The sequence below is a fragment of the Vicugna pacos genome, unplaced genomic scaffold, assembly GCF_048564905.1.
Source record: "Vicugna pacos unplaced genomic scaffold, VicPac4 scaffold_148, whole genome shotgun sequence".
Lineage (NCBI taxonomy): Eukaryota > Metazoa > Chordata > Mammalia > Artiodactyla > Camelidae > Vicugna > Vicugna pacos.
The window spans coordinates 17,567-44,763 of record NW_027328828.1 but is presented as its reverse complement, the minus strand read 5'-3'; the positions used below and the strand labels follow the sequence as shown (position 1 = coordinate 44,763).

Below are 27,197 nucleotides of genomic sequence, written 5' to 3'. Positions count from 1 at the left end.
TTGTGAAACATTATGCACATAAGCCATTTGTGTATGGGTAGAAACAAGACCTGCTAGGGATTCAGGGATTTGTTTAAAAAAAAAAATCTTGTCCATAGCACTCTGTCTGTGTGTATTTAGTAGTTCCTGAAGGGTGAGGGTGAGTCTAAAGTCCATCGTGGGACAGGTGGCCCATGGTTCTCTGTGCCCCTGAATGCCCCCTCCTCCCCAGTCCTCTTCCTCAGTCCAGGATGAAGTTCCCTAGTAGATTTACTCAGAGGTCTTGTGAAAATGGCTATTCATTTTATTGTTTCACCAAGAAGGGCTGCCATCATGACCTCAGCCCTCCCCGGCCGCCACACCAACCCGGATCCCACCCCGGTCCATGTCCACTGGCCCCGCCAACGGCGCTGCCGTACGTTTACCGTCTGTGAGACGCCGCCCCAGAAAGGATGTCGGCCGCCGACTGACGCGGCCAGAACTAGTGGCCCGGCCAAGCAAGCCGCCATCCCCAGCAGCAAACACCGCCATGGCCCCGGGCAGCTGCACACTTCCGGAGCCCGCTGCCTGCCCCAGAAGCGCACGCCAGCCCGCGAGGAGCGCGGCGTCTTTATCCATGGCAACGCCGCGGGGCCCTCCCCTAGCGCTTGCGTCTGCGTCCTCCCGAGGCTAGACGTGCAAGGGCAGAACTTTCGGAGCCAATGGGAGCAAGGGCGCGGCCAGGACGGGGGTGGGGGGAGGCTTATGGGGCAGCTGGGCGGGGCCGGGGCGGGCGGGGCTGCGCGGAGGTCCTCAGCTGCAGGTGGCACCGGCCGGAGGCTGGGGCAATGCTGCCAACAGTGGGCGCGGCGGCGGGGCAGCGGGGCGGGGGCACCCTCACCTGTCTGTGTGCGGGGCTCAGCCTGGGCTCCGCGGCCTCCGCTTGCACCGGAAGTGGACCCAGGCTACCTGTGGGCAAGATAGAGGACTGAGCCCAGGCAGGCACGTCTGGCCAGGTAGGGCACCTGAAGTGCAGATCCGCCAGGCCGGCTGCCGGCCTTGAATACGCGCTGCTAGGCAGTTTCCAAGAAGACGGGATCTGTCCCAAGAGGGGAGGTAGGGCAGGGTGCCAGATGCCTGGTTGGGTGCGGTCTTACAGGAGAGCCACGTTGAGAGGGTGCAGAGCAGCCCCTGTGTTGGCGGGGCTAGGAATTTGGGGTATAGGGTGGGGATGATGTGTGCCATTCCCTGTGGTCTCCCAAAGAACTCGCACCCCCAAGCAAAGGACCCTGCTCCCTCCACCCTTCACTGCATCCCCTGCCTTCCCCAGCACCACCGCCCCTGCCCCCGGAGTGTCCCATGACCTCTCCCCACACCAGGCACCGTCCCTGTTACAGGTACTTATCTCCTGGTGGTTCCAGCCCAAGGGTGGGGGCTGTATCTAACCAGTTAGGATGCCTGGAGCCTTTGTATGAAGCCTCAGACTATAATGCAGGCGTGCACAGAGGCCCCTCAAACAGGATTCCCTGCATTCCCTCCCCACCACGCACCCACAGCGCAGCTGCCACACCAGGCCAAGCCTGCAGGAGGACCGCTGTTCCCTCTCCTCCTGTCCCTGATCAAGAGTGCACCGCCCACACTGCTGGGTATTTAGTGGGCCTTAGAAGAGCAGCTGGTATTTTCATGGACAAATATTTGCTCTTTTGGGAAGAGTTGAGTGCAAAGGGATGTAGGGTATGCCTTTTCTGTTGTCCTGGAACTGGTGACTAGGATGCAAACTTAAGTCAAAGCAGTTTTTAGAGAGAGCCGCAATATATCTTACCCAAAGATCACTGTTCCCCTACAAAGGCAACACCACCTGGCGGGTGGGGTCCTGGTCCCTCTTTCTGGAGGTTGGGCTTTGCACCCTCCAGCTGGGACAGAGCCCGAAACAGCTCTGAACACGCTCCAACAGGCTTTCCCAGCACAAACTGCCTTTATTTTGAATCTGGCTGAAGGAAGCAGCTGAGAAATCTGGGTAAATCTTCCTGGGTGTAACCATGCCTTTTGTGCTGAATGAAAGAGCGGCTCTCCACATGCTAACAGCTTAGAACTGAATGTGTGTCGAAGCCTTCATGCATGTAGCATGTTGGGAACAGCGTTTCATGGTGAGGGGAACTCTATAACTTACATGTGTATGGGGAAGCCCTCACTCCAACAGGGTTTTCCTGTACAAACTGCCTTTATTTCGAAATTGGCTCTTGCTGAGAAATCTTGGTAAGTGTTCTTAAGTGTAGCCATGCCCATTATGCAGGATGAAAGAGCGGCTCTACACTTTTTCACATCTCAGAAATGAATGTGTGTTGAAGCCGTCATTCATGTAGCGTGTTGGGAACACAGAATTTAGTGGTGAGAACTATGTAAATTACATGTCTATGATGAAGCACTCTCTCGAGCCGGGTATTCCAGTGCATACTGCCTTTATTTCGAAACTGGCTTCTCAGAAGCCTGTGGTCTCCACTGCAGGTCTGTCTCCAAACCCAGGGCCAGCATGGTAACTCTGCTCCCCCTGTCTATTCTGGAAGTTCTAGGTGTCCTCCATGGCCCTTCCACCATTATGTTTTTGGAAAACCCCGCAGATGGAATGGGCCTGAGAACAGGAGAGCTGGATGCCAGAAGCCACTGCCCAGTGTGAGGCTCCTGGGAGGGGCATCTCCTCTCCGTGGGCTCTGATCTAACCTCCCCTCTCCCCCACCCCCACCCCTCTCCTCCTGCATTTCCTGATTGATCCCTGGATAATGGTCCATACCAGGAATGACCTGGGAGAGGTTTTATGAGTCTTTAAGTGGAAAAAAAAAAAGAAATCTTTAGACAAGTTACTGAAAGTAACTTCCAGCTTTACCGGGAAAGACCTCATTCCAATGTTTAAGGCTAGTTGACAGGGTGTCAAATTGCTTAACCACTCACATCTGAGCAAGTGCTACCTCTCTCTCCAGCTCCCCGCAGCATCCACCTGTGGCAACTTGGCCAAAAGAAGGCAAGAAAGCTCTTTCCCCTCGCCAGCACCAGCGTGGCTTTGGAGTCAGTGGAGGCTGAGAGAAAGAGCCCCGCCCTGAGGTTTGAGGGGCCTCCAGCCACAGCCAGAGGAGCGGGGGTTTTCAGAGTGGCCCAGCAGGGAAACCAGGCAAGGCCACCTGGCCCAAGTCTTCCCTGCCCAGAGAGCCCCATGAACTGCTTTGGGCCACACTCCCCGTTTGGGCCCCCTGCAAAAAGATACCACGGGAGCCACACCTGAGAAGGCAGAAGGACAGCCCTTTAGCCTGGGGTCCCAGCAGGTGTGTCCTGTGAGACCTGTGGCCACATAAGTTCCTTGTCTCTCCAGGTCACTGAAGGGACTGTGCTGGGCATCTTGGTGGTCAGGGACATGGGAACACCTCTAAACTCTGAAGAAGGACAGAGAGACTCTTCCTGGAAGCAAGGATTCCAGGGAGACACCTTGCCCAGAACTGGGGGACTGTGTCCTGAGCAGACCCCTGGGAGGCAATGTGGGGCTGTGGGGTCCTCTTCTGAGAAGGGAGCAGGTGAGTTTTCCGGGGGTGGGGTCCTGCTTTGTCCAGATATGTCCTTGTGTAAGACTCATTTACAAACACCTCCAAGTCCACCTAGGGGTGGCCCCAGAGGTGGGGGTAGAGGAGGAGAGTGAAGGGTGCAGACTTAGGGCCCCCTGAGCCACCCAGGGAGCCAAGGGTCAGTGGGAACATCTTGGGAGTCTAGTGCAGGGGTGGAGGACGAGCACTAAGAACATGCCAAGTCATGCAATAAAGTGACCCGTGACCACGAGACACAGGTGGCCGTACACCAAAAGAGGCAGATAGAAATTTAGACCCAGGATCTGAGAACCTTGAGAGGGGCTGGAGGGTCCCAGGAACCCTCAGGAACAGCTCTTCTAGGGGCACAGACATCCCAATACACACATTTCTCATGGAAGCTTTTTGGGGTGCAGAGTGAGTTACCAGGATCCTGAACTTAGTATGGAATCACGGTTCCTGGCAATAAATTGCTGTCATTTGTCCCTGGACATGCACAGGGGAGCTGACTGCTGTGGGGGTCACTGCAGGACTAGAATCTTCTGGTGTCTGCTCTGTGACCACAGAAACCCAGGGGGATTTCTCAACAGGAGAACCTGGAGACCATGCCTGCAAGGACCACCCTCATGGGATGGCCAAGGAGCTCGTGGTACCCAGGTCACCAAGTGACGAAGTTGTGAGGTTGCCTGGGGAATCGTGGGGGCATGTAGATTTCTGAGGTCAGCACGTGGGCCCAGCACTGCTGGATGGTCTGCACAAAGAGGGGCCTGCCCTCCTGATGATGGCTCTTAACACCTGCAGGGAAACTGCTCCCAGGGCTCCTGGAGGTCCATATTGAGAGTGTCCTGCCAGCCTTGTGGGGTCACCTTCCCCTGATGCAGAAGCAGACCTCTCTCCCTTGAGGCCCAGGGGACACCTGGCTCAGGTGCCACCTGTGTGCCCTGGACACGCAGAGCCCCAGAGCTCTGGCACAGCCTGGGGTGTGGTGGTGTCCGGGCAAGAAAGGCCCTGGGAAGGGGGTCATTCAAGGGCAGAGGCCACTCTGCAGGGATGCTGGACCTGGCAGCAATGCACTGCTTCAGTACTCCCTTGGGTTGGGTCTCCAACCTGTGGGATGGAAGGGCCACTCCTTCCTGTGTTGCAGTCGGGGGAACTAGATCCATCGTCAAGGTCAGCCCTGAAAATGGAGGCTGCGCTACCTCCATTCCTGGAAAGAAAATCAGTCCCCTCCAGTCCAGGTGATTCAGAAAGTCATTCAGCAATGTTCGGGGCCCCCACTTTAGGCTTTGAATTAGAGCTGAGCGGCTTAGGAGGCCAGATCCCTGACCGTGGCTCCAGGAGCAGGTTTTCTGCTGGGGGACAGGATCCTCACAAACACCTGTGTCTTTGTGGGACACTCCCCTCTGACAAGCTGGGAGGCAGGGTGCAGTTGTGGGAAATCGTGTTTACATGAGCAGAGGGCCACCATGTGGTGGGGGCACAGGAGACTGTGAGAATGAGTCCCACAGCCTTTCTGGAATCAAAAAACTGGCAAATGTGAAAAAGTGCATAATTTGTTTTATTGAACAGGCTGCTTATGTACGTTTGGAGGACCAGGTTCAATGACTCAGCATCCCTCCAGGACAATAGCCTCAAGAGAAGAACAGACAGAGCAGGAGGAGATCTGGGGTTTCTCCCAGGAATGAGGTGGAACAGGGATTTCTGCAGATTTGCAAGGAGTCCCCGACCACTGAGCATGGGGTTACAGCCCCACGAGACCCCTGTCATGTTTGGCTTGGGCTCTGGTTCTGGCCTGCTCATGTATTCTTCCAGCAGAGTTCCAGAAACTCAGAGGGTGGACTTAGAGGGGCTGCGTTTGGAACCTAGTGAGGAGTTGGAGGGTCCTTTATATTGAGTCCCTTCATCCTAATCACCGTAGCTGAAGCCCAACACCCCCCAGGCCCCCATGGTTGCCGTGGAGGGAGAACAAGCCTGGCAGGCGACCTAGGGGTCCCACTACTGTGTCCTTCCCTTGTCTTCGTTCCCTTTCACCCCGGAAGGTGTGATTGTCTCGTGTCATGGTGGCCTCCACAATGTCCCTCCCAGTAATCTCTCTTCTCCATCAGGTGGGGTTCCCAACCCCGCTCAGCCTTCTCTGCATGGATGCTGAAGGACCAGGCCCACCTGAAGTTCTGAGCTCGAGCAGTAAGGTGGAAACAAAGAAACCAATGGAAAAAAGAAGCAAGTGATTGTGGCAAAGCTCCCCACCACAGAGAAGCTGCCCTGAGTGGAAGGGAGAGTGTGGGCATGCCCGTTTGTTTCCTATCTCCCAGTGCTCTTAGCTTTCTTATTGCCTACCTGCATGGTTACAACAAAATGATCTGCAAAACTGAAAATATTTACTCTCTTGCTTTTACAGAAAAGGCTGGCCAGCCTCTGGTCCAGTACCAGGCAAGAGATTGGAGTTCCTTTCCAGTTTGGAAACATCTTGGCAGGCCCAGGTTTGCAAAGGTCTTTAAGAGTAGTTACGGAGTTTTGCTTTTAAACTTTTTTACGGCTGTATATACTTGTGAGATGTGGTTGTGATGTATAATTCTGAGCCGGGATTTTCTCAAACTGTTTCTCACTTCTTATACCAGACATTCCTAAATTCCAAGTGGAACTGCATATTAAGGAAGCCATGGAATTTAGCAAAAGGATACAGATCTCATTTCCTTTTAAGCATCGGTGTACCTCCATCATGGCAGTATTTGTTATGTGTTATTGATAGGGGAACTAAGTAGTAAACAGATTAATAGAAAATAGGGGATTTTAGGTACACAGGTTCATCTTTTCAACATTGTTTGTAATATTTGCAGTTTAAGATGACCATTCCTGAGAAACAGGCAGCCTCTTAGAATGAAATAGCATTTCCTCTGAACCATAATTAATTTTTATTTTGTAGACAGCAGGAAGGGTAATAACACGTCACACATTTGGGGACGTCAAAGAGAAAATGTAACTTTCTGGGAGCGCACTCCCCCGCCTCCCCCTGCCCTTTTTACTGTCCCATTCTCCCTGGAAGGCTCTTTCTTATCTTCTGCTCATGGCTCCAGTAACTCTTTCTTCCTCCTTGTTCCTCAGCTGGTAAGGTTAGTTTTCTACTTTGAACAAGCAAACAAGCCAACAGAAGAGAAATTTCACAAGCAACTCCCAGCACACCCGCTCGCCTTCTGATGTCTGTGACCTCACTCTCGGTGCCCCACCGCTTTTTAAAAGTGGCATCGAAAGCCAGTTCCTCCAAAAGTCCCCGAGGCCCCATCCCTCCCATCATCTCTGGGTTGTCACTCCCAAAACCATCCTCTCTTTCACTGCCTCATCTATTTTGTTCTCCTGCTAGTTGGCACCATCAGTATATAAACGTCCATCCTCTTAAACCAACAGCACTCCTTGACCCTAATTCACCCCCACCAATTGCCACCCTGTGTCTTTGCAGCAAATCTTTAAGGAGTTGTTTAAACTCACTGTCTGCATCTTCTCTTGAGCCATCCCCTTTTACACCCATTCTGGCTTTTCGCCTGATCCCTCGCTCTATGGAAACTGCCCTGTCAAGGCCATCAGTGACCCCATGTTGCTAAATATAGTGGTCAATTTTGACTCCTCATCATGCTTGGCCCCTCGGCAGCATTTGACCCAGCTCTTCCATCCCTCCTACCCCGTGTTCCTGCTTCACTCAACCCCCAGCCCATCTCTCTGTCTGTTTCTGCTTTTGGCCTGCTGGCTCGTCCTTTGCCAATGTCTCCTGTTTTTTCCAAACATATACTGTGGGTGTTCCCCAGGGTGGGTTCCTGGGCCTCTCCTCTCTCTCTCTGCTATTCCTTTGGTGGAAGCAACCCAGCCTTGGAAATTGGCATGCCATCAATTTCTCGATTTCTCCAAAATTCCCTGATTTCCCCTTTCCATCTGAGCCTTTATCCCTGAGACTCACATCACATTCTTTTCCTTTCATTCATCTTGCTTTCACATTCATACATATGTTCTACTATGAAATTACTTTTCCAAATTTTGAATCAGTACATATATATCATGTAAAATGCTCAAATATGTATTATTTCCACTAAGATGCTAATTCTACCTTAGAACATTTCTGCACTTCTGTATTTATGTGAATAAAGCGAATAGTATTTCTACAAGCCTCATAGTTAAACACTGTTAGTTTGGGGCTATTATGTAACATGAAATAATGGTACATCAACATAGTCGTTTTTCATTTATTTTTATGTAACACCGAGATGAGGTTTTTGCCCTGAAGACTGGTTTTATTGAAATTTTACCTACGTTACGGACAGTCAGTTTATGTGAAAGCCCTCATTTCTCCCCTTTTTGATATATGCTCCATTTGGCTATATATAACATATAACTTGGCATGAAACAAAATTCCCAAATCATTCACATAATACAATTAATATGTTTAATTATATTTTTTAAATGTTAAAAAGAAAAAGAAAACAGATTCCTCTACCTATTAGGCACTTCTGTGGCAATATGTAACACACCCCTTAACCATGACATTGAAGAACTGAGCTGATACCAGCCCCTTTCCACCTGCTCAGCCCCACCTTTTCCCATCCCCTTTCCCATCCGGAGAGGACATCCCTCCCATTGTCCAGGCCCAGATGTTGGAACCATGTCCTTTCTCTCTCTTTCTTTTACACTCACAGACAGCAAATCCAGCTTGTTAGAAAATTCTGGATATTCTGTCTTAATTAAATACCTGCTCTCTGCTCCCCGCCCTCCTAAGAGCCACCTTCAGCCTTTCCTGGATACCAATAGCCTTCTGTTTCCATCTTTGCTTTCCTACAATCTCTCATCCACACAGAGTCAGAGGGAGCCTGTAAAAACATACATTGGGGGTGGTGGGTGTTGCTCAGTGGTAGGGCGCATGCTTAGCATGCTTGAGATCCTGGGTTCAATCACCAGCACATTCATTAAAATAAATAAATTACTTCCCCCCAAAAAACACAAACACAAAAGCATAAGTTGGACTACATCACCCCTCCCCTCAAAACTCACTAAACGGGTCACCATGTCATTAGGAGCCAAAGTCGTCACAAAGGCCTCAGGACCCGGCGTGCTCTGCCTCTCTGCCCACACTCTCCCCCTCACTCTGGGGGCCTCTGGCTCCGGCTCTTCCTTCTTCCTCCGGATCTATTCTGCTTCAAGTTCATTACTCCGTGAGATCTGCCAGGATTGCCTTATTCTCTCCTGCCTGCCTCCCACCCCACCGCCATCACCCGAGTTTGCTCATATCACACTTTTTTAAAAATTTTTCCAAACTCTTGCTACCCCAACATGCTGCCTGTTTCCTCTGCTAAAATTCTGAGCCCCCAGTGATGGGGAGTCATGTCTATTTTGTTGACTGATAAAGCCCGAGAGCCTTGGGAACGGTCTAGTTAGGAGATTCCCGTATGTAGTAGGAGCTTATACACATTTGCTGAATGAATGTAGATGCCCTGGTCCAATCCGATGGAGCACTTCTGTGACGTGCTCAAAGAATAACTCTCCTTTCCACCTGAGAGGGGGTGACAACTTCCCTGCTGATTAAAGGCAAGAACTTTTTGCTTTATGCTGTTAACCTTAGGCGGGGAGACTGGGGGATCTTCATATATATTTTTAAATTTGGTTCACTCTGCAGTTGGTCTTTGGTCTCTGTATAATTTTGAGAAACTCTTTATAAGTGATCATTCTTTGATCAGATTGAACAGGTTCCAGGGGGAAGGACCAAGCCTGTCCCATCAGCCATCCTATGTGTCTTGTCCTGGGACCCAGTGGATGCTCAGCATGTAAGTGAACCGACAGGAGTGAGTGAAGAGATGGGAGCATCTCATTATTGTGGCGGATCTCTGTCCAATGCCTTGAGATTTGGGGAAGGGTTTACGAGTGCAGAAGGGAGAGGTCAGGTCCTCTGTGCTTTTCCTGAGTGCCCTGGCCTTACCCATTCCCCCAGCCCCCTCTGGGCAGCCAAGCCAAGGAGCTGGGCCACCAGGGGTTGTGCTGATCAATAATCCACCTTCACCCCAATTCCGGGGGTAGGTACACATGGTTGTAGACACTGGAGTCAGGTCCTTGGAGGAATTCCTCACCGAACTATGTTTTGGACCTTTTATTTTTCTCTAGAACCTCCAGCTGAAGAAGATTGTCTTAGACACATGAAAGTTGAGGACACCTTCTGTCCCCTCGCAACCCAGGTGGGCCTGGGAGTCTGCTTTTTCTATTGCCGATGGGCTCGTGTTGATTTGGGCATCCCTGTGCCTGAATTCCTGCAGTACACTCGGTGGTAAGGATGGGGGTGCCTGGCAGGGAGGGAAGCGGGTTGGGAGACTGTACAGCTGGGCTGATGTTAACCTGGGGTGAGCGGGAGCTTGCTGATGCATGGCATCTCGGGGCAGGGAACTCTCCACACTCAAGAGGGGTTCCCACTCCCGCAGGGTCCCTTTGATCAGGGTGCTGGGCTGTCAGGGGACCACAGGGGTCCCAGTGAGGATTAGGGTGCCTTCAGGCAATGGGAAGTGTGGGGTCCAGTGGCAATTGAATTAACTGTGCACCCAAACCCAGCCCCCACCTCTTTCAGCCTGTTTCCTAATCTGCAAAACTGGAATGTTATTAAACATCTCGCGGGGTCATTGATGGGCTGGGACAGACTACACAGTCAGGAGCTGGAATTCTTCTGTCCCCTGATTGTTTGCCTTCTTTCTGACTATTTGCTCTCACAAGCTCAGTCTCTCTGTCTCTCGCTCTTTCACTTCTAAGTTTCTCTCATGCTCTGGTTTCATTTGATTTCCAACCACCGCCCCTCCCCTCCGCCAAACTCCAGATGAGTGAACTTGATTTCTATGTGTCAGTTCCAAATTCCCAGGAAAGATGCTCTGTCACCCTCTGGATCTTCTGTCCAACCCATGAGTTGTGGCCAGATGAGCGAGTCCCTCTGGGACCAGCAGAGGGTCTCTGCCCAGCCCCCAGCCACCACTGTGGGAGCACATAGCTCTCCGTGGAGGAAGTACTGGCTGTGACCTTGTGTCACTAAGTGTGAATTTATGTCTTCTCTTGAACCACCTTCATCCTCCTAAACAAAGATGAAAATTAAACACTCCCGGGATTTGTGTCATGGAACACTCAGGGTGGGGGCTAATGGGGTTGGAAATTCTGCTGTATTTAAGGGGCTACAGTGAATCCCCAACGAGAGCCTGCAAAGGGAACAGCACCAGCCCCACCCGGCACTTAGGGCGCTGAGTCTGCGTGACGTTGAGCCAGGCTTCTGACCACAGCTCAGGGGTCTGGTCTGACCAGTTAGCCTTTGAAACCAACCAGCTTTGGATTCCTCAATCCCACCCTGAGGTTTTACCTGAACCATCAGCTTCTGTATCTCTGAAGACAGATGCTGAGGACCCTTCACGTAAGCCGTTCGCACAGCCCTGTTCAGGCCTTTGTGCTGCACGGTCTGCCCGGCGAGCTGACCGAGGTTGGTATTTTACTGATGTTAGAAGTAGTCTGGTTTCCCGATGTACTGTTTCACTGAACAAGCAACAGAAGCCACTTCTCGCTGATAAAAGCAGAAAAGGGACATAATGAAAAGATACTGGGAGGGTGTGTGGAGTGGCCAGGACCGGAGCCAACCCAGGAGCTGTAGGAGGTGTTAGGGAGCCCCAGGCACCAGGCTGGGAGGGGTGCTACCGGGCCCCCTGCCACCCCAGAAGGGACCCCCCTCCACCCGACCCTCCACCTCACTCACTGCAGGTTCATGTCCCGGCAGGGCCAGGTCACACTGAAGCCACCAGCACACACCTCAGTTGGGGAGCTGGCCCCGTCTGAGCTGCGGGCGTGCCTGGTGTGGGGAGAGGCCCAGTTAGAGGAAGGCAGTTCCCCTACTGTTCCGAGTTAAGGTGCAAGTCAGTGCCCATCACTCAGGAGAGCCAGGCTGGACGGACCTCATTGTGGTGACTAGGCTGTCTGAGTTCACTTATTACTTTCTACGTTTGAAGGCCCTGGAGGGAGAAAAAGTGAAGGTTCTAGTACTTATTTTGTGGTTCCCACGTACCAGGTGTGGTAAACAAGCCACTTCAGACAAGGCCCGGAGCAACCACGTAAATAGGCCACGGAGCAAGTCGTGCAGTCAGGCCTCTGTGGTCCCGAAACCCGTGTCCCCATCGGCTCCATAGTTACCAGTGGAAACTAGGGGGATTTATGGGACTGTGTGCTCCTGTGAGGGCTGGGATATGTGTGTTTAAGTCCACATCTTCAGAAACTCGGCTAGAACCACAGCCACTGATTGCACGGTGGCAGAGGAAGGGAGGATTCCAGCCTCTGGTCCAGCTCGTGTGGAGCTCAGAAGTTCTTCCTCCTGTCCTGAAAATAACACCAAATCTGAGGGAGCTGCAAACCCACTGCTCTTCTTAGATCCCAGAAGACTGAGGGGGAAAGCTGCTTCCAACCCAGAGAGGTTGCAAAGGGAACAGCGGGCAGGCTTGGAGAGTCACAGCTCCCAAGGCAGAACCTGCTTTTGTAAGAACCCTGGGGGCAGGCAGATTTAACAGGTCCCTGAGGCCAGCAGGAGGCTCAGTGTGGGGAAATCAGAGTGTGACAACTCCAGGGGGCCAGTCAGAGGGGCCCCATGCTCTTTTTCATGTATTTTACATCCAGGACCGTGTCCTGTTCTCAGAATGAAGGTCAGAGGATAACTCCTCATGCTTCCTGCCTGGAGAGGAGAAAATAACTGTATTGAAATACACCCAGAACATTCTGTTTCATTGGGGGAAGTTGTTTTTTGTTTGTTTTTTTAATGAGAAATTATTTTACCAGAGCCTAACCAACCTGGGAGAAGGGAAATCCCTTCTGTGTCACCCAAATTGGGGTGGGGGGAAAGAGACACACTTGTGGAGGTCACAGCTCAGGGCACAGGCTCAATGAGAACTAATCACAGGACTGCAGATGCCCTGCTCTGTCCCGCTCCCCCAACACCTTACCTCCATGTCAGTAGGGCCCGTGTGTAATAACAGGAATAATACTAACAGAAGTAAATGTCTCAGGAGTGTCTAGGGAAAACCCAAAGACAGCGGGGAGATGAAAACAAGGACACACAGGCTGTTTTAGCCTCTCACACCAATAGCTGTAGCAAACTACACACAGCCCAGCCCCAGTAGATAAACAGACAACCTCACAGAAGAAATTATTTATTTTGGTTCTCTTACCCAGTGCATTCCATGGTGCATCCTCGCCTAGAATTGAGTGGAAGCAAGTCCATCTCAGAAGGGACATAACTGAAGAGGGATGGCTTCCCAGACTCTGAGGGGCAGAGAGAGCACCAGCCTGGGTTAGAGAAAGGTGAGGGGTGGGGTAGGGTGTGGGCTGCCTTCTTCCCCATATAAGGAACCTTCCTGAGGCCAGCACAGTAGGAGGGAGGGCCATGGGGTGGAAGCAGCCAGACTTCATCCTGAGAACTGTTGGGATGCCTCAAAGGGACCATTCAGGTGCCCAAACTGGGCCCTGATTGAGGGAGCCAGTCGGTCTGACTCAGAGCCCAGGACTGAGGTGGGCTCACAGCAGGCCGGTATTACTTGGCCGGATCCATTTCACTTCTCCGAAGCCCTGTGTAAAACATGAAGCGTGGACGGCCTGGTGAGCACAGCTCTGCCCTCAAGACCGGTTTCAACTCCTCTCTTCCCAGAGAACAGCATCTCTGAACCCGTCCTGGGTGACCTCACAGAGATCACCCTAGTGGCCCAGGCTAGTGACCGGGAACATGTACCTTCCTGCAGGCAACCCCTGACGTCCACTGATGCATCATATACTGGCAAAGAGTGAGTCACTGTGCATTGGTCTAACAGCAGAGACTCTGCCAAAGGCCCAAGAGGTGGTGTGTGGGACATGCAGGGGTGCAGGAGTGTAAGCAGTGCAAAAGTGTAACTGGTGACAGGGGTGCAGGGGCTGTGGAGGGCGCAGGCATTTCAGGGGATGTGGGGGTGGAGGGATGCAGAATTGCAGAGAGTAGCAGGGGTGCAGAGGTGCAGGGAGTGTAGGGATGCAGGGAGGTGCTCAGGGACCTGGCCAGGATAAGAAGGCAAGTGCACATCCTTGCAGTCAGCCTGACCCCGGTAGGCTATTGCAATGCTTTTGGGCTGCGGCGGCGGCGGTGGCGGTTGGGAGGCTGCCCGGGCAAGCCGATCGATTTCTTCTCTTCCCTGCAGCCTGGCCTGGGGTGGGGCTTGGCCGCCGGAGATTCGCCAGATGTTGCACTCCAGGTAAGCTTGCTCCTGGTAGGTGGGGCGGTTAGGTCAGAAGGCAGTGGCAGCGGCAGAGGGGCGGAGCGGGTCTACCCCTGGTGAACGGGTGGAATAGCTGCCTTGTCCCGGCTGCTGGGCCTGGGAGCGGCCTCTTCTTCCCCAGGTCGCCGGACACTCCTGTCCCACTCAGCTTGCTGAGTGCGGAGTGGGGGCGGGGCCGTTAAGGTGCGGGACCCACGGGGGGAGGGAGGCTGCCGCGGGGGAGCCGATCAATTCGCTCCGCTCTCCCCAGAGGCGGAGCCAGGGGCGGCTTCTGCTGCCCTAGAGGCGGGACGCGGGTCTCCAGATGAACTTGCTCCTGGGAGGCGGCGGCGGAGGCGGCAGGGGCAGGGGATGTGTTCCAGGGAGTTGCTCCATTTCTTCTCTCCCCCACGGCCTGGCTTGGGGGCGACGTCTGCCGCCGGAGATTTGCCTCAGGTCCGACTCCAGGTGAGCTTGCTCCTGGGAGATGGGTGCGGTGCGGTCAGGGGGCTGGTAAGGTGGTGGCTGCAGGCATAGGGAGGCTGCCCCGGAGGAGACTGTGGATTAGCTCCATGTCTGCACCGCGTGGCCTGAAGGCGGCCTCTGCTGCTCCAGGTCCCGGGACACCCCTGTCCCACTTTGCCTGCTGGGGGCGGGAGGCAGGGTAGTCAGGGTGCAGGGGTGGCGGTGGTCGGGGGCCTGCAGCGGGGGAGCGGACCATTTGCTCCCATCTTCCCCGCGTCTTGTCCTGGGGGCGGTCGCTGTTGCCCTGTGTTATGAGACGCGTGTATCCTAGTCGGCCTGACCCCGGGAGTTGGACTTGGTACTTTGGGGGTGGTGGCAGCAGCGGCAGGTTTTCCCATGGAACTTGTCCATTTGCTCCCACTTCCCCCCATGGTTTGCCCTGGGGGCGGTCCCTGTTGTCCCAAGTTCGTCGGACGTCCATCTCCAGGTCAGCCTGCTCCCTAGAGGAGGCCACTGTGAGGTCATGGGCAAGAGTGGTGGCTGCTGCGGGGGTAGGGGCTGCCTTGGGGAGCTGGTGGATTGGCTCCCGTCTCCCCGATGGCCTGGTGTGGGAGTGGCCTCTCCTGCCCCAGGTCACCAGACGCACCTGTCCCACTCAGCCTGCTGGGGGAGGGGCGCCCTGGGCGGTGCCTTTAAGGTGCGGGGGTGGCGATGGCGGGGGTAGAAGACCTGCAGCGCGGAGCCTGTCAATTTGCTCTCCTCTTCCCCGTGACCAATCCTGGGGGCGTCCTCTGCTGCCCAAGAAGCCGGATGCCCGTCTCCAGGTCAGCTTGCTCCTGGGAGACGGGCCCGATGCGGTCAAGGGGCAGAGGCAGTTGCGACGGCCGGCTGCCCCGCCTAATGGGGCCACTTCTTCTCCTCTCCCCTGACCTGGCCTGGGGACGTCCTCTCTGGCGCAAGATTCGCCTGACACCCCACACCTGGTCTGATTGCTCCTGGAAGGTGGGCGCGGTGAGATCAGGAGGTGGAGAGGACAGGGGCTGCCCCTGGAGAGCTGGAGGATAAGCTCCAATCTCTCTGCAGGCCTGACGTGGGGGCGGCCTCTGCTGCCCCTCGTTCCCAGGTCACACTTCTTCGGGTCATATTTCCCCGGGGTTGCGGTAGGGTGCGGGGGCGTCGGGGTGTTGGCGGGGGTATGGAGCCTGTCACTCGGGAGCTGGGGGTTTAGCGCCCATCTTTTCCGCAGATTGGCCTGTGGGCAGCCTCTGTTGCTCCAGATCGCAAAGCAATTTCCCTGACAGCTTAGCCACCAGAGGTGGGCAGGATGGGCTGAGAGGGCTGAGGCAGCCGCCAAGGCAGCGACGGAGGGGGCTGTCCCTGGCCAGCTGGTCAATTTGTTCCCATCTCAACCTTTGCTGCCCCAGTTTCGCAGAACGCCCTTCTCCAGTTTATTCTTCTCCAGGGAGGTGGGCGCAGTGCATGCAGCCCGAGGTCTGGGCTCTCCCTTGGGAGGGGCAGAACTCTCTTGTTCTCCTTTGTCTTTATTCTTCAGCGAAGTGGTTACTGGACGCAATTCTTAATTCTGAGAAAGTGTAGCCTGTGTTATGGAAGAGCTGCTGGACAGTGAGGTTTCTGGGTGGATTTTCACATCAGCTGATGCCCCAGGCAGGCAGGAAAGCTATTACTCAGAGCTTCTTAGTCTGGGGTTGGGGATGGCCCCGCCATCCTTGCCATGCTTTTTAAAAATGTGTTACTCCCCTCTTTTTCCTAGGTGACATTTTAGGTTATTGGGTCTCAGATTGCTGGCACTCTCATCCCTGTTCTCAGACATCTTTTAAACTTGGGTGAAGTGATAAGTAGGGGAAGATGATTTACTGAAAGCTAAGAATACTTAAATTCGCATTAAAGCTACATTCTGTCAATCTTTCTAAAATGATTTTCCTCTGATTCTAAATCCACGACCTAGTGAATGTTGTACTCCTGTGTAAAATCATTGATCTTCACATCACATTTGTTGAGTGGTCAACGAGATTTGTTAATTAGATTATTCCTGAAAGGAAAAGTTCAGGCTTTTCAGAATTCCTTGTCTGATGTCACCCAGGCAGTCACAGTAGAAGACAGAGCTGATATAAAAATCCCTCAGCTGCCTGAACTGCAAAGCTTCTGGGATTACTGATCCCTGAAATGCAGGTGACTCTTGATGATAATCTGGGGGATGGTTTAAATGATCAGATTCTTCCAGTCCTATAAATGGGTTCCGTGGCCCCAGCCCCGGGAGAACTGGACATAAGGGCCATATCGTGTGTGGTGGGATGGGAAGGCAAGGTGTAAGAGCTGGAATCACTGAGATTCCACACTCGCTAAACACAGACTCCAGAGCCTAATTGTTGTCAGGTTCTGTTCTGGATTTGAGAGTGTGTTCATACATGATTCTTGCCCTTCTGGAGTCACTGCCTGGGTGGAAGTAACCTTTACATAGATCTGTGGAGGATGACATTTAAGTAGATGGGCTGTTATGGTTCTCAATGTGCCCAGGCTTGCTCTTCCAGGCACTCGTGGGACTAACGCGAGTCATGTTATTCACTCATTCACTGATTTATTACCCTTGAATTGATCACTCGTCCCACAGTAAGTGAAACAAGGTAACAGGAAGCTGAGTTTTGTCCCCTCTCCTATCACTGATTGTTTTTCAGTCGGGCGCCCTGCGTATGCATTGTGAAACGGTGGTATTTCGTGCCCAATGGGGCAGCACTGTCAGTTCTGAGAATCAGGGGAGACACATGGGTAGGACAGCACCCTGACACACATGGCACCCCCCATCCCGTGAGACAGAATTGTCGATGCTCAGGTGACCCGATGTAGACTGCGGTGCTAAACCTGAGCATGTTTAGTTATCCTGGTGGCTATGAAAATACAGACTACCAGTCGCTACCTCTGGAGACTCTGAGGGTGTGCACCCCAGGATTCTGCATTTTAAGAAGCACTTTAACGAATCCTGATGAAGAGATCTGAGTGTCCCACGGAGAAACACTGGTGTGCGAGGCACCAATATTGAGGATTCTCAGGGAACGATGTCTTTTTAGGATGGTCCATGGGCCCTCACTTTAGACTTTTGCCTTGAGTTTAATTTTATGTGTTCAGAAGTGATGTCTTTCAATTCCAGTGCATGTCAGCATGCTCTGTGCAGGGATTTACTCTCAGTAGATGGCAAAAACTATGATTCTTCAGGTCACCGAGCTACACTGTGAACGATATTTTATTTTGGTTTTCTTTGTAGCAATGCAGAGTCTCCCGAGAAGAGATTTAGACTCAACAGCTTTGTGTCAGACTTTGGAAGACCGCTGCTGCCCAAGGTGTTCTCTGGCAGTGCAATGATGAATCTAGGTCCCTCTTTCACTGCTACATCAATGAAGTGGACCACTTGGACAAGGCCAAAGCTGGTATCCCTACCATAGCCCTTTACAGTGTTATTCGGCTCCAGGAAGCCATCAGATGCAGCAGGTGGCCAGAGGAGGAGCCGAACAGACTCATGAAATGTGACATCCCCAACTTTATCAACACGGACCAGAACTCTGCCTTTGTGGAAGATGATTTCCTGATTTTGTAACTACCGATTGTTCTAGAAAATAAGCCAGTTGCCCAGAACTCACACAAAGACTTGAATTGAGAAACGTGCTTTCTCAGGTATCTTTCTGAAGATGTGAAGTCTGTCTTTGTATGGAAGGAAGTCCCCTTTCACAAAACTGAATGTGTTTGTGTCTGAGAGAGGGAAATGGAGACAGAAAGACGAAGAAGCAGAAGAGAGCCCCCTCAGAAGAGATCTAGTTAAGGTGAGTTTTTGTGCCTTTAAAAAACATTTGGGGTTTTAGGGGGAACAAAGTATTTACACTGTCTTATTCTCCTCATTGGAAACCTTGGCCCCGTCGTCAGAGTCAGCGGCCTTGAACGGGGGTTGCACGCTGCGTTTCATCTGGCACTGCCACTTCCACGCTCTGCCTTTAGCACGTTGCTTTGCCTGTCAGGGTTGCCACCCTTTTAACTGTAAGGTGAGGAGTCTGGAGTAGATGATCCACCCCAGCTCTGCTGTTTTGCAAATTTCTGATTTCGTATTCGGATGAGTCTGGGATACACCCAGAGCAGTATAAACCAGGCCCTACCTCCTGCCTATTGCTGGGGCATCCCTCAGGTCTGTGCCTTCTACTCAACCCTTTACTGAGCCCAGCTTTTGTCAGGAGCCCAAGTGCCTACCGGGATGGCAGGGGACTTGTCTTTCGTGGTCACGGTGGCCAAGAATTCTATTGGTGTGCTGAAACAACTCTTCTGAGATCCGCCACCCACCCCTGCTCAAACCTAATGACAGCACTACGGTTCCTTTCCTAGGAGGAGGATCAATCCATGGTGCATTTTATGACAATCCTGTCCCCAGGGATGCACGGAAGTTTATCAGCTGAGTGAGGGGAGGTGCCTCTGTGTCCCTGTATCTCTGTCTGCTGACAGTTCGCTGCCACCGGCTACTGAACAAGAAAAGTGCTATTCACCATGTTGTGTGTTTTCCAAATGTGTAGGTGATGGTCTTGTGGCTCGTGCGTGGGCTTTGATTTGGGATGGTGAAGGGCTTATAAATACCTCATCAACATGTATTCGAGGTGGCCTGGTGCCACACAGATTTGATTCATGAAGGCATCAAGCCTGCACACTGGTTTGGAAACAACTTGGTTTTGATCATTCACACTGCATGCATGACTCGCTGCTAATCTCTGGGTGGTTTTTTCATTTCAGATTTATTCACCCCATGTCTTGCTTAAGCTGAAAAATACATTTATTTCACCAGAATATTCTCTGATTCTTTGTTTACACACATCCAGTTTTTTTAATTCCTTTAAAAATGATTCTGTGTTTATAATGCCTCCTAATTTCTATCATCTCTATGTTGCCAGTGGCCTGAGACATGCACCAGATTTGATGCCGGAACAGTTCCACCAAAAGAAATCCCTTTGCCGTAATATCTTTTGAGGAAAATATTATTCTTTAAGGCTCTAACAGTAAATCGTAGAAGAAAGCATGGAACATTTCTTGTAGTTAATACATGTTCATGCGAAAAGAAATGATATTTTCATTAAACAATGTTGATTTTAATAACTTTTACAAATGTGAACATTATTATTCATAATTTAAGTAACCAGATAAAACCACAGTTATTTATTATGAAGATTGAAAACTATTTACATGGTCTCTTAATTAGAAGTAGCTTTATTAGAAGACTGAAGGGTATTTAAAAGATGGAAAAATACCCATGATGACACCATCATTTTTATTAACTAAATATCAAGAACTGTGCAGGGATAAGATTTAACCCTCTGCAAACTGCCAAGTTAGCATGAGGTAGTTTGTGGATGCTGCCAGAGGACAGGACACTCCCCCAGGATCAGAGACAAAGGACTCCCTGCCAGCACAGAAGGCAGCCTGTGGTTCAAGTTCATATTGGTTCCTGAGTTCCTTTCCTATTGCTGTTGTAACAAAGGACCACAGACTCAGTGGCTTAAAGCAATACACATTCATCTTCTCACTGTTCTAGGGTGCAGTAGTGCAAAGTCAATGTCAGTGGGCTAAAACCAAGGAGTGGCCAAGGCTAAGTTCCACACCTAGGCTCTTGGGAGGGATTCATCATCCTACCTTTCCCAGCTTGCAGAGGTGCTCACACTCCTTGGCCCAGGGCCCTGTGTCACTGTGACCTCTGCTGCCACTTTACATCTCTGTCTCTGACTATATAGATATAGAGGAAGAGTCTTCTACATCTGGTATGGACCCTTTTTCCTACATGGACATTGTATCCTTATTTATGTGCAGATGAAAACCCCTTCCCTCCAGGGTGCGGTGGCATCAGCTCACAAGATGACCACTCTGGGCTTTAAGTGTCCTCTTTGTATTGTCATCAGGGAACTTCTCTTTCCATAGTTAGCTCTGTGTTACTTTGTTGTTATATTTTACCCAGAATTACTGAAAGTTTTACTTAAAAGGGATCCTAATTAGCTCTGTTTACCTGTTTCCAGAGCTGAAAGCTTCAGTTCTAGAGTATCAGTTTGATTTTTCCTAAAAATACATTCCAGTATATTTCTCTGGTGAAAGTCTCTACCCTGTTATCTATTCTCCCATCATTTCCTTATTTTCTTGAATATATTAAAAGTATTTTATAGCCTTTATTGGTAACTCTGATGCCTACATCACCTGGGGTTTGCATCCTTTGTCTAATGCTCCTTATTCTCATGTTATCTGTCATATAGTCTGGACATGTTGCATGTCTAGAAATTCTTTATTACATGGCAGACATTGCAAATGAAAAATCCATGTTATCTTCTGTGAGAGCTTTTCTACCTTCCCGTTAGGCAGACAGTGTGAGGGACTGATCATGTCACTCCAATCAGGCGCTGAGGTGGATCAGGACTAAAGTGCCTTTTTTCTTAAAACAGCTTTGAGGTATACTTGGCAAAATAATTTTCACACGTTTAAAGTGTACAGCTTAATATGTTTTGACGTAAGAATATCCCCAAGGAACCATGACCACACTCAAGACAGTGAACATACCCATCACCCACAAAGCTTCTCTCCTGACTTTTTTTGTCCCTCCCTCCCTCCCCGTCTCTTCCCCTGGGAACCATTGATCTGCTTTCTATCACAACATATTGGTTTGCATTTTCAAGATCCTTATATGAATGGATTCATGCAGTATCTACTCTATGTTGTCTGACTTCTTTCATTCAGTGTAATTATTTTGAGAATCATCTGTGTTGCTGTATTAATAGCTTATTTGTCTTATAGTAGAGTATTGTTTAGTGCTGAGTTTTTACTGAAGAGTTTATTGTGAGCAGTGTTTGTATAGACCATCATTTCTTTCTGCATTTACTTCTTGATGGATGCATGGGTTATTTACAACTTGTGCTATTATAAATAAAATAGCAGTGAATATTTGGTTATAAGTCTTTGTATGGACATATGCTTTTCCTTTCTAAAGCACCAGATGAGGAATGTCTGGATTATATGGTACATAGGTGTTTACCTTTTTAAAAGAATCTGTTAAAGACTTTTCCAAAATGGTTGTACTATTGTAAATTCCTCGTGGTGTGTATCAGTTCTGGTTGCTCTACTTCCTTGCCAGCACCTTGTAAGGTCAGTCTTTCTAACTGTATTCATTCTAGTATGTATGTGAACTAGTATCTCACTGTGGTTTTTAAAAGTATTTCTCTAATCATTAATGACACCTTTAATCAGCATCTTTTCATATGCTTATTATCCATCTGGATATCTTTACTGAAGTGTGTTTTCTGGCCTCATTCATTCAGGTGTTTGAATTATTATTGAATTTTGAGACCTCTTTATTCTGGATCAGATACAAAGAGAGACCATTATCAGATATATGATCTGCAAATAGCTTCTGTCTATGGCTTGTCTTTTCATTTGCTTAGCAGTGTTTAGAAGAGCATTGAAGAGTCTTCATGTTCATAAAGTTCACTCTATCAGTTTCTTTTTAAAATAGATGATACTTTTGGTGTCATAGCAAAGAAAAATTTGCCAAACCCAAGGCCATAAAGCTTAAGCCTATGCTTGTTCTCCTAGCTGTTTTATAGTTTTAGATTTCCTATTAAGATCTATGATCCATTTTGAGGTAAATTTTGTATATTTTGTGAGGTGTGAATCAAAGTTCATTTTTTTTTTTTGCGTATCACTATCTAATTGTTCCAGCACTACATGCTGAAAAGATCCTTTCTCCACAGCATCCTTTTTGAGAATCAATTGTCTGTATAAGTCTTGGTTTAGTTCTGAACATTCTATTGTGTTCCATTATTCTATTTTCCTGTTTTACACCAACACCCTAATTTCTGATTACTGTAGCTTTATAAAAAAAAAGTTTGAAAATCAGATAGTGCAAGTCTTCCAACATTGTTTTTCTTGTTCAAAGTTGTTTTGGATTTTTGGGATCCTTTGAATTTTTATATGAATTATAGAATAAGTTTTTAAATTCCTTACATCCTGTTCTGCCAAAATTCCACCCATGTCTTTGGCCGTCTCCAGAGCCACATTTTCTGAAGAAGTCTCTCTAGATCCCAGGTGAAAGGAATTTCCCTTTCGTCTGTGCTCAAATCACATTTGATATTATTTGATTCCATTTAATCATATTTGCCTGTATGTACTTGTCTGATCTTTCCAGCCATTTAGTAAATCTCAAAAGATTAGGAATCTTGACTTGGTTCCCTCTGTGTGCTGAGAAACTAGTTCTATGCTTTGCAGGAGTGAGCCCTGCAGTAAGAGGTATCTGCAGCACACATCTAGCTCATTGCTTGAATATTGTCAAGGAATTCTGCAGATTTAGAATTGTTTATTGATTGTTGTCTCCAAGACGGCTCAGTCTTTTTTATTTCTATTGCTACTGCTGCAGTTTCAAAGAACAATGGGCTAGTTATTTTCCAAATATCAAATCATACTCTAATTGTGTTGTCACGCAAATTATGTGCTGCTGTGTCTTAACAACCTGCTTAGTGTTCACAGGCTCCTTCACTCATGGAAAATTTGGGAGAATGTCATATCCTTAGAGATAGCAATGCTGTCTTTGGCGACCTGAGCAGCAGTATCTGAATTCACTCCTGCTATTTTTCCAGTGTCCCCTCTAGACCTCCTCCAGCCCTCCATGGGGGGCCCTGCAGTTCTGCCCTAGAAAAGCCTGTTGCTTCTCAGGAAGACTTCCCTATGAAACATAATCATGTCCTTCTTGTGGGGACATTCAGTCCAGAGACCTGAAAGCAGGGGAAAATGTTCAGCCTGCTTTTGGTAGAACCTAAATTCTTCCATACTTGTTAGAAGCAATTTCAATGAGGAAACTGTTTTGGCATCTAACAAATCAGCATAAATGACTGATGAGGAAGATCAGCTTCCCCATCCCACTCAGTCGTCATGTTGATGTGACACACACATTGGCAAACATTTTCCCCTGTGAGCAACGTAAAGTTCAAGACGTTATGAATGGCTTTTTATTTTTATTTCTTAGTCTTTCCACATTCACTGTGTCTCGTGAGATTATATGAATCCTGCTTATTTTCAGCCCAGCACTAAACTTTTTAAAAGGATCACGTGTTTAAAAGGCTAGTGGACAATTTTTTAGAAGACAGAAATCCTTAGATTTTGGTCCCAGAGTTGAATCTTGGTTAGTGGTGAATGAAAATTCCCGTTAAAATTTTAAATTCAGTGATATAAAGTCTTAAAAATAGTTAAATATTAGTCAATTTCATTAAACACTATAAGAGTTATTTACCTTTAAGCCTGTTTCTGGGGCAATTTTGCAATGATTCCCTCCCTTTATCGATTCCCTCTTTATCAGAATCCTTGAGAGGCCCCTGTCATCATTGTCAGTATCATCATTATCATCATGGAACTGATTCTTCTGGAAGATTCTAGGAAAATAAAGAGATGGACGGGATTATGTGTAGGTCAGTGTGTGCATGTACAATAAGAACAGCTGTCAGGCATTAGATGCAAGATACCCATTTCATTTAGGGGAGAATGTGGTCATGAAATCCTGATGTGGTGAATGAAGGAAGCGGTGGGAACAGGATAGTCAATGCAAAGGAGGAGGAAGTGAGTGAGTTGGAGAGCATAGATCCTTGGTTAGTTGATCAGCACATTGGTAAGAATGAGGGGAGTGTGATGGCAGAATCATGTCCCTCCCCGGCCACAGGGTAGCCACCTGTGACATGTTACTGTACATGGCAAAAGGGATGACAGATATTTTAGGATTAAAAATCTTAGAGGATTTCTGTCTCCTAAATTGTCTATTAGTTAGCCTTTAAACCCATGATACATTATTATAGATTAGTGCAGGGGCACAAATAAAAAGGATTCATATAATCTCACCAGACAAACTGAATGTAGAAAGGATAAGGAAGAAAAACAAAAAGTCACTTATAAGTGCCTTGAACCATAAATTGCTCATGAGGAAATGTTACACAAGGTGAATGTCACAGCCACATACATACTGCCTGAGTGGGATGGGACAAGGGGATCCTGAGATGAGACAATAGGGTGAGTAGTCTGGATTGTCCAGGTGGGCTGAATGTAATCACAGGGGTCCTTAAATTGGAGGATATTTCCCAGCTGAGTTTAAAATCAGAGGGAGGTGTAGCGATGGAGCAATGTTCAGAAAGGCTGCTGACCATGAAAATGGAGGAAGTTGAGGGGCACAAGCTAAGGAAGGTGGGTGACCTCTGTAAACTGGAAAAAAAAAAAGGAAACATTCTCTTCTAGACCCTCTAGAAGGAAGGAACCCTGCTGGTATCTTGAATTTATCCCAATGAGAACTGTGTTGGATCTCTGACATCCACAGCCATAAGCTGATAAGTCTGTGCTGGTTTAAGCTATTAAGCTTAATGGAATTTGTTACAGTGGTAATAGGAAAATAACATAGTGAGCGGTAGTGTAAGGGATTAAAGGTCTAGGATGGGGTGTGGAGAGAATTCTGACATTTACACCTAAAAAACAACCAGGTGAAGTGGGAAGGTGTTTTAAGGAAGTCCTACCTGGCAGGGCTGTCAAGCAGACTGGAGTGAGCGAATCCTTGGAGTTAGAGGAATCAATTAAACCTCTACAAGGAAAATAAGAAATAAAATGTAGCAGGGCTTCAGTGTTAGTAGATGTAGGAATGGAAATGGGCAGAGAGATATAAACATTATTTTGAAATTAGCTACAGGTTTGATGACTGCATGTTTGGGAGAGTTAGCCGATGTGTGGACTGAATGCATCCCCTCAAAATCCATATGTCGAAACCTCATCTCCCAGGTTGATGATATAAGGATGCGGGGCCTTTGGGAGGTGATTAGTAGGATAAAATGAGGTCATGAGAGTATTGCCCTCATGAATGGTATTAGTGTTCTTATACAGGGCCCCAAAGTGCTTGCTTCTCTCTCCTCTCTGGGCCATGAAGATAGTGGGAAGACAGCCATCTTCGAGCTGGCAATCCTCTCCCAGATACATTGACCTTGAAAGCCTCAGCCTCCAAACCATAAGGAATATGCTGGTTGTTTAAGCCACCCGACACACGGTAATTTGTTACAGAATCCCAGACTGACGAAGACAGTGGAGAATGCCACTGCGTTTGGCACTGATTGCCTGGAGAATGCTGAAACCCAGGGAAGTGGGCAGCACAGACGTTTACTCATTTAATCCTGCCAACACTGTAGGGGATAGAGTCTACATTTTCCTCGCTATTTAAAAGGTAAGGAAAAAGAGGCACAAATAATAACAATGACAATGACAACAACAACAACAACAGCAACAATAATTTGTCCAAGATTCACACAGAACTCCCTGGAGGGAGAGTGAGAATTAATACTTATGCAGGCTGGCCCCAGAGCCCCTGCTCATAACTACTAAGTCAGATCACCTTGCTTATTTAGATCAGTTTTTTTTCAACTGTGATATGAGTGTACTGTGTCCAGTAACTTATAATTTCAAAATACCTCACTGTAAGGGAAACATTAGTTGCAGGCATTACAACCCACAGAAAGCTAGACATACAAAAATAACTTGTTAGGGCAAGATAACCAATAATGTTTTTAAATATTATACCTGCTGACCCTTTGCAATAAAGTGTTTATTTATAATTCTGTCTGGCTACAGAATAACATCATAATCCTGCATGTGGCTGGTGGCTCCCGTGTTGGACAGCAAGGGTCTAGAGAATTTAAATGACTTGCCCAGCCTTGCCCAGGAAGCTCGTGGTGGGATCAGAGCTATAGTCTGGGACTGTTCCTTCCTATCCAACAATTCCCTCATGGAAGTTTAGAAGCTTCTCCTTTGGTGCCCAGCTGTCTATCCGTACTTATGACATCTTGTCAGGTGCCCCGGCCTGCTCCTGAACATCAGCCAGAACCCACTTCTGCTCTTTTTTGGCCAGGTAATACCTTCTAGCAACTTCCATTGCCTTCTTGGCATCAGTTTTTACATGGAAGGGTAGTGGCTAGAGAAGGAAATGTGTCCACATGACAGGTTTTTCATAAATATAGTAGGAGTGGTCAAGAGAAGAAAACCTCAGGAATACGAGTGGAAGCAGGTCATTTAATATACCAAATGCGTACTTTCAATGTATGTTTGTGTTTCCGAGTCCACGCTTGTTCTACTCGTGCATTATAGGCCAACACATCAGGAGACAAGGATTTGGGGCAAGAAATAGCGGCTTTAATTTGTAAAGCCAGCGGAGAAGATGGTAGACCAATGTCCTGGAGAACCATCATCCCAAGTCAGAATTCAGGCTCTTCTTATATTAAAAAGGGGAAGCGGGAATGCTTGGTTGTTGCAAACTTGGTGTATGAATTCTTTGTTGTTAGAATCCTTTGTTCTTGCAGCTCTTCACCTGGGTCAGATCCGTGTAAACCTCCAACAAGCAAATGTTATTTTCTATTCTGTATCTTGTTATCTTTATACGAATGGAAAAGTGATAATATCCTTCAAAGTCAGAGCCTTGAGAATAGGGTCTCCTGTATATTTCAGGATCTAGGCAACATTGTTTCACAAAAGGTGCAGAAACAGCAAGACTAAGCCTAGGAAACAGGGCACAGGTTTAAAGTCAAAGGAACAGATCTAATATGGAGTCAGATTTGTTCTTTCCTATTTCAGTAGTGCCATGGAGAAGGCACTGTGGGCAGCTTTCTGTAGGGTCCTGGAGGCTTTCTCTCTCAGCCTCTGTGCGCCTCTATTGAAAACCCGTCATCGCTATCTGGCCTGCTGGAAAACCAGTCCGCCTGTTTTGCCCTGAAGTTGTGTTCTGTTTATAACTCATCTCTACTCCTTGGAAAACAACTCAATAAAAACTCAGTTGGTTTCCCACCAGCCCTGAGCAGGGGTGAGGGATAGCATGTTATTATTTTATTAAAAAAATATATAAAAGAGTTTTAAAACAGCACTGGGCACA

General features: G+C 48.7%; 1 protein-coding gene and 1 long non-coding RNA gene across 2 annotated transcripts in view; both read left to right on the top strand.

The window, feature by feature from the left end:
- The window catches only part of LOC140695126 (uncharacterized), a 42,363-nt gene extending 36,669 nt beyond the window's left edge, over nt 1–5,694 (top strand). The window contains exons 11-14 of the mRNA XM_072958026.1: nt 2,934–3,121; nt 3,320–3,518; nt 4,115–4,181; nt 5,094–5,694. Of these exons, the coding sequence (XP_072814127.1) occupies nt 2,934–3,121; nt 3,320–3,518; nt 4,115–4,181; nt 5,094–5,418 (779 nt within the window). The 3' untranslated portion in view covers nt 5,419–5,694. The remainder of the gene's footprint in view (nt 1–2,933; nt 3,122–3,319; nt 3,519–4,114; nt 4,182–5,093) is intronic.
- A 12,107-nt stretch (nt 5,695–17,801) lies between these two features.
- LOC140695128 (uncharacterized) lies at nt 17,802–26,181 on the top strand. Its single transcript, XR_012070830.1, has 3 exons — nt 17,802–18,075; nt 25,343–25,502; nt 25,907–26,181. It is a non-coding gene; the product is annotated as an uncharacterized lncRNA (long non-coding RNA).
- The last annotated feature ends 1,016 nt before the right edge of the window (nt 26,182–27,197 follow it).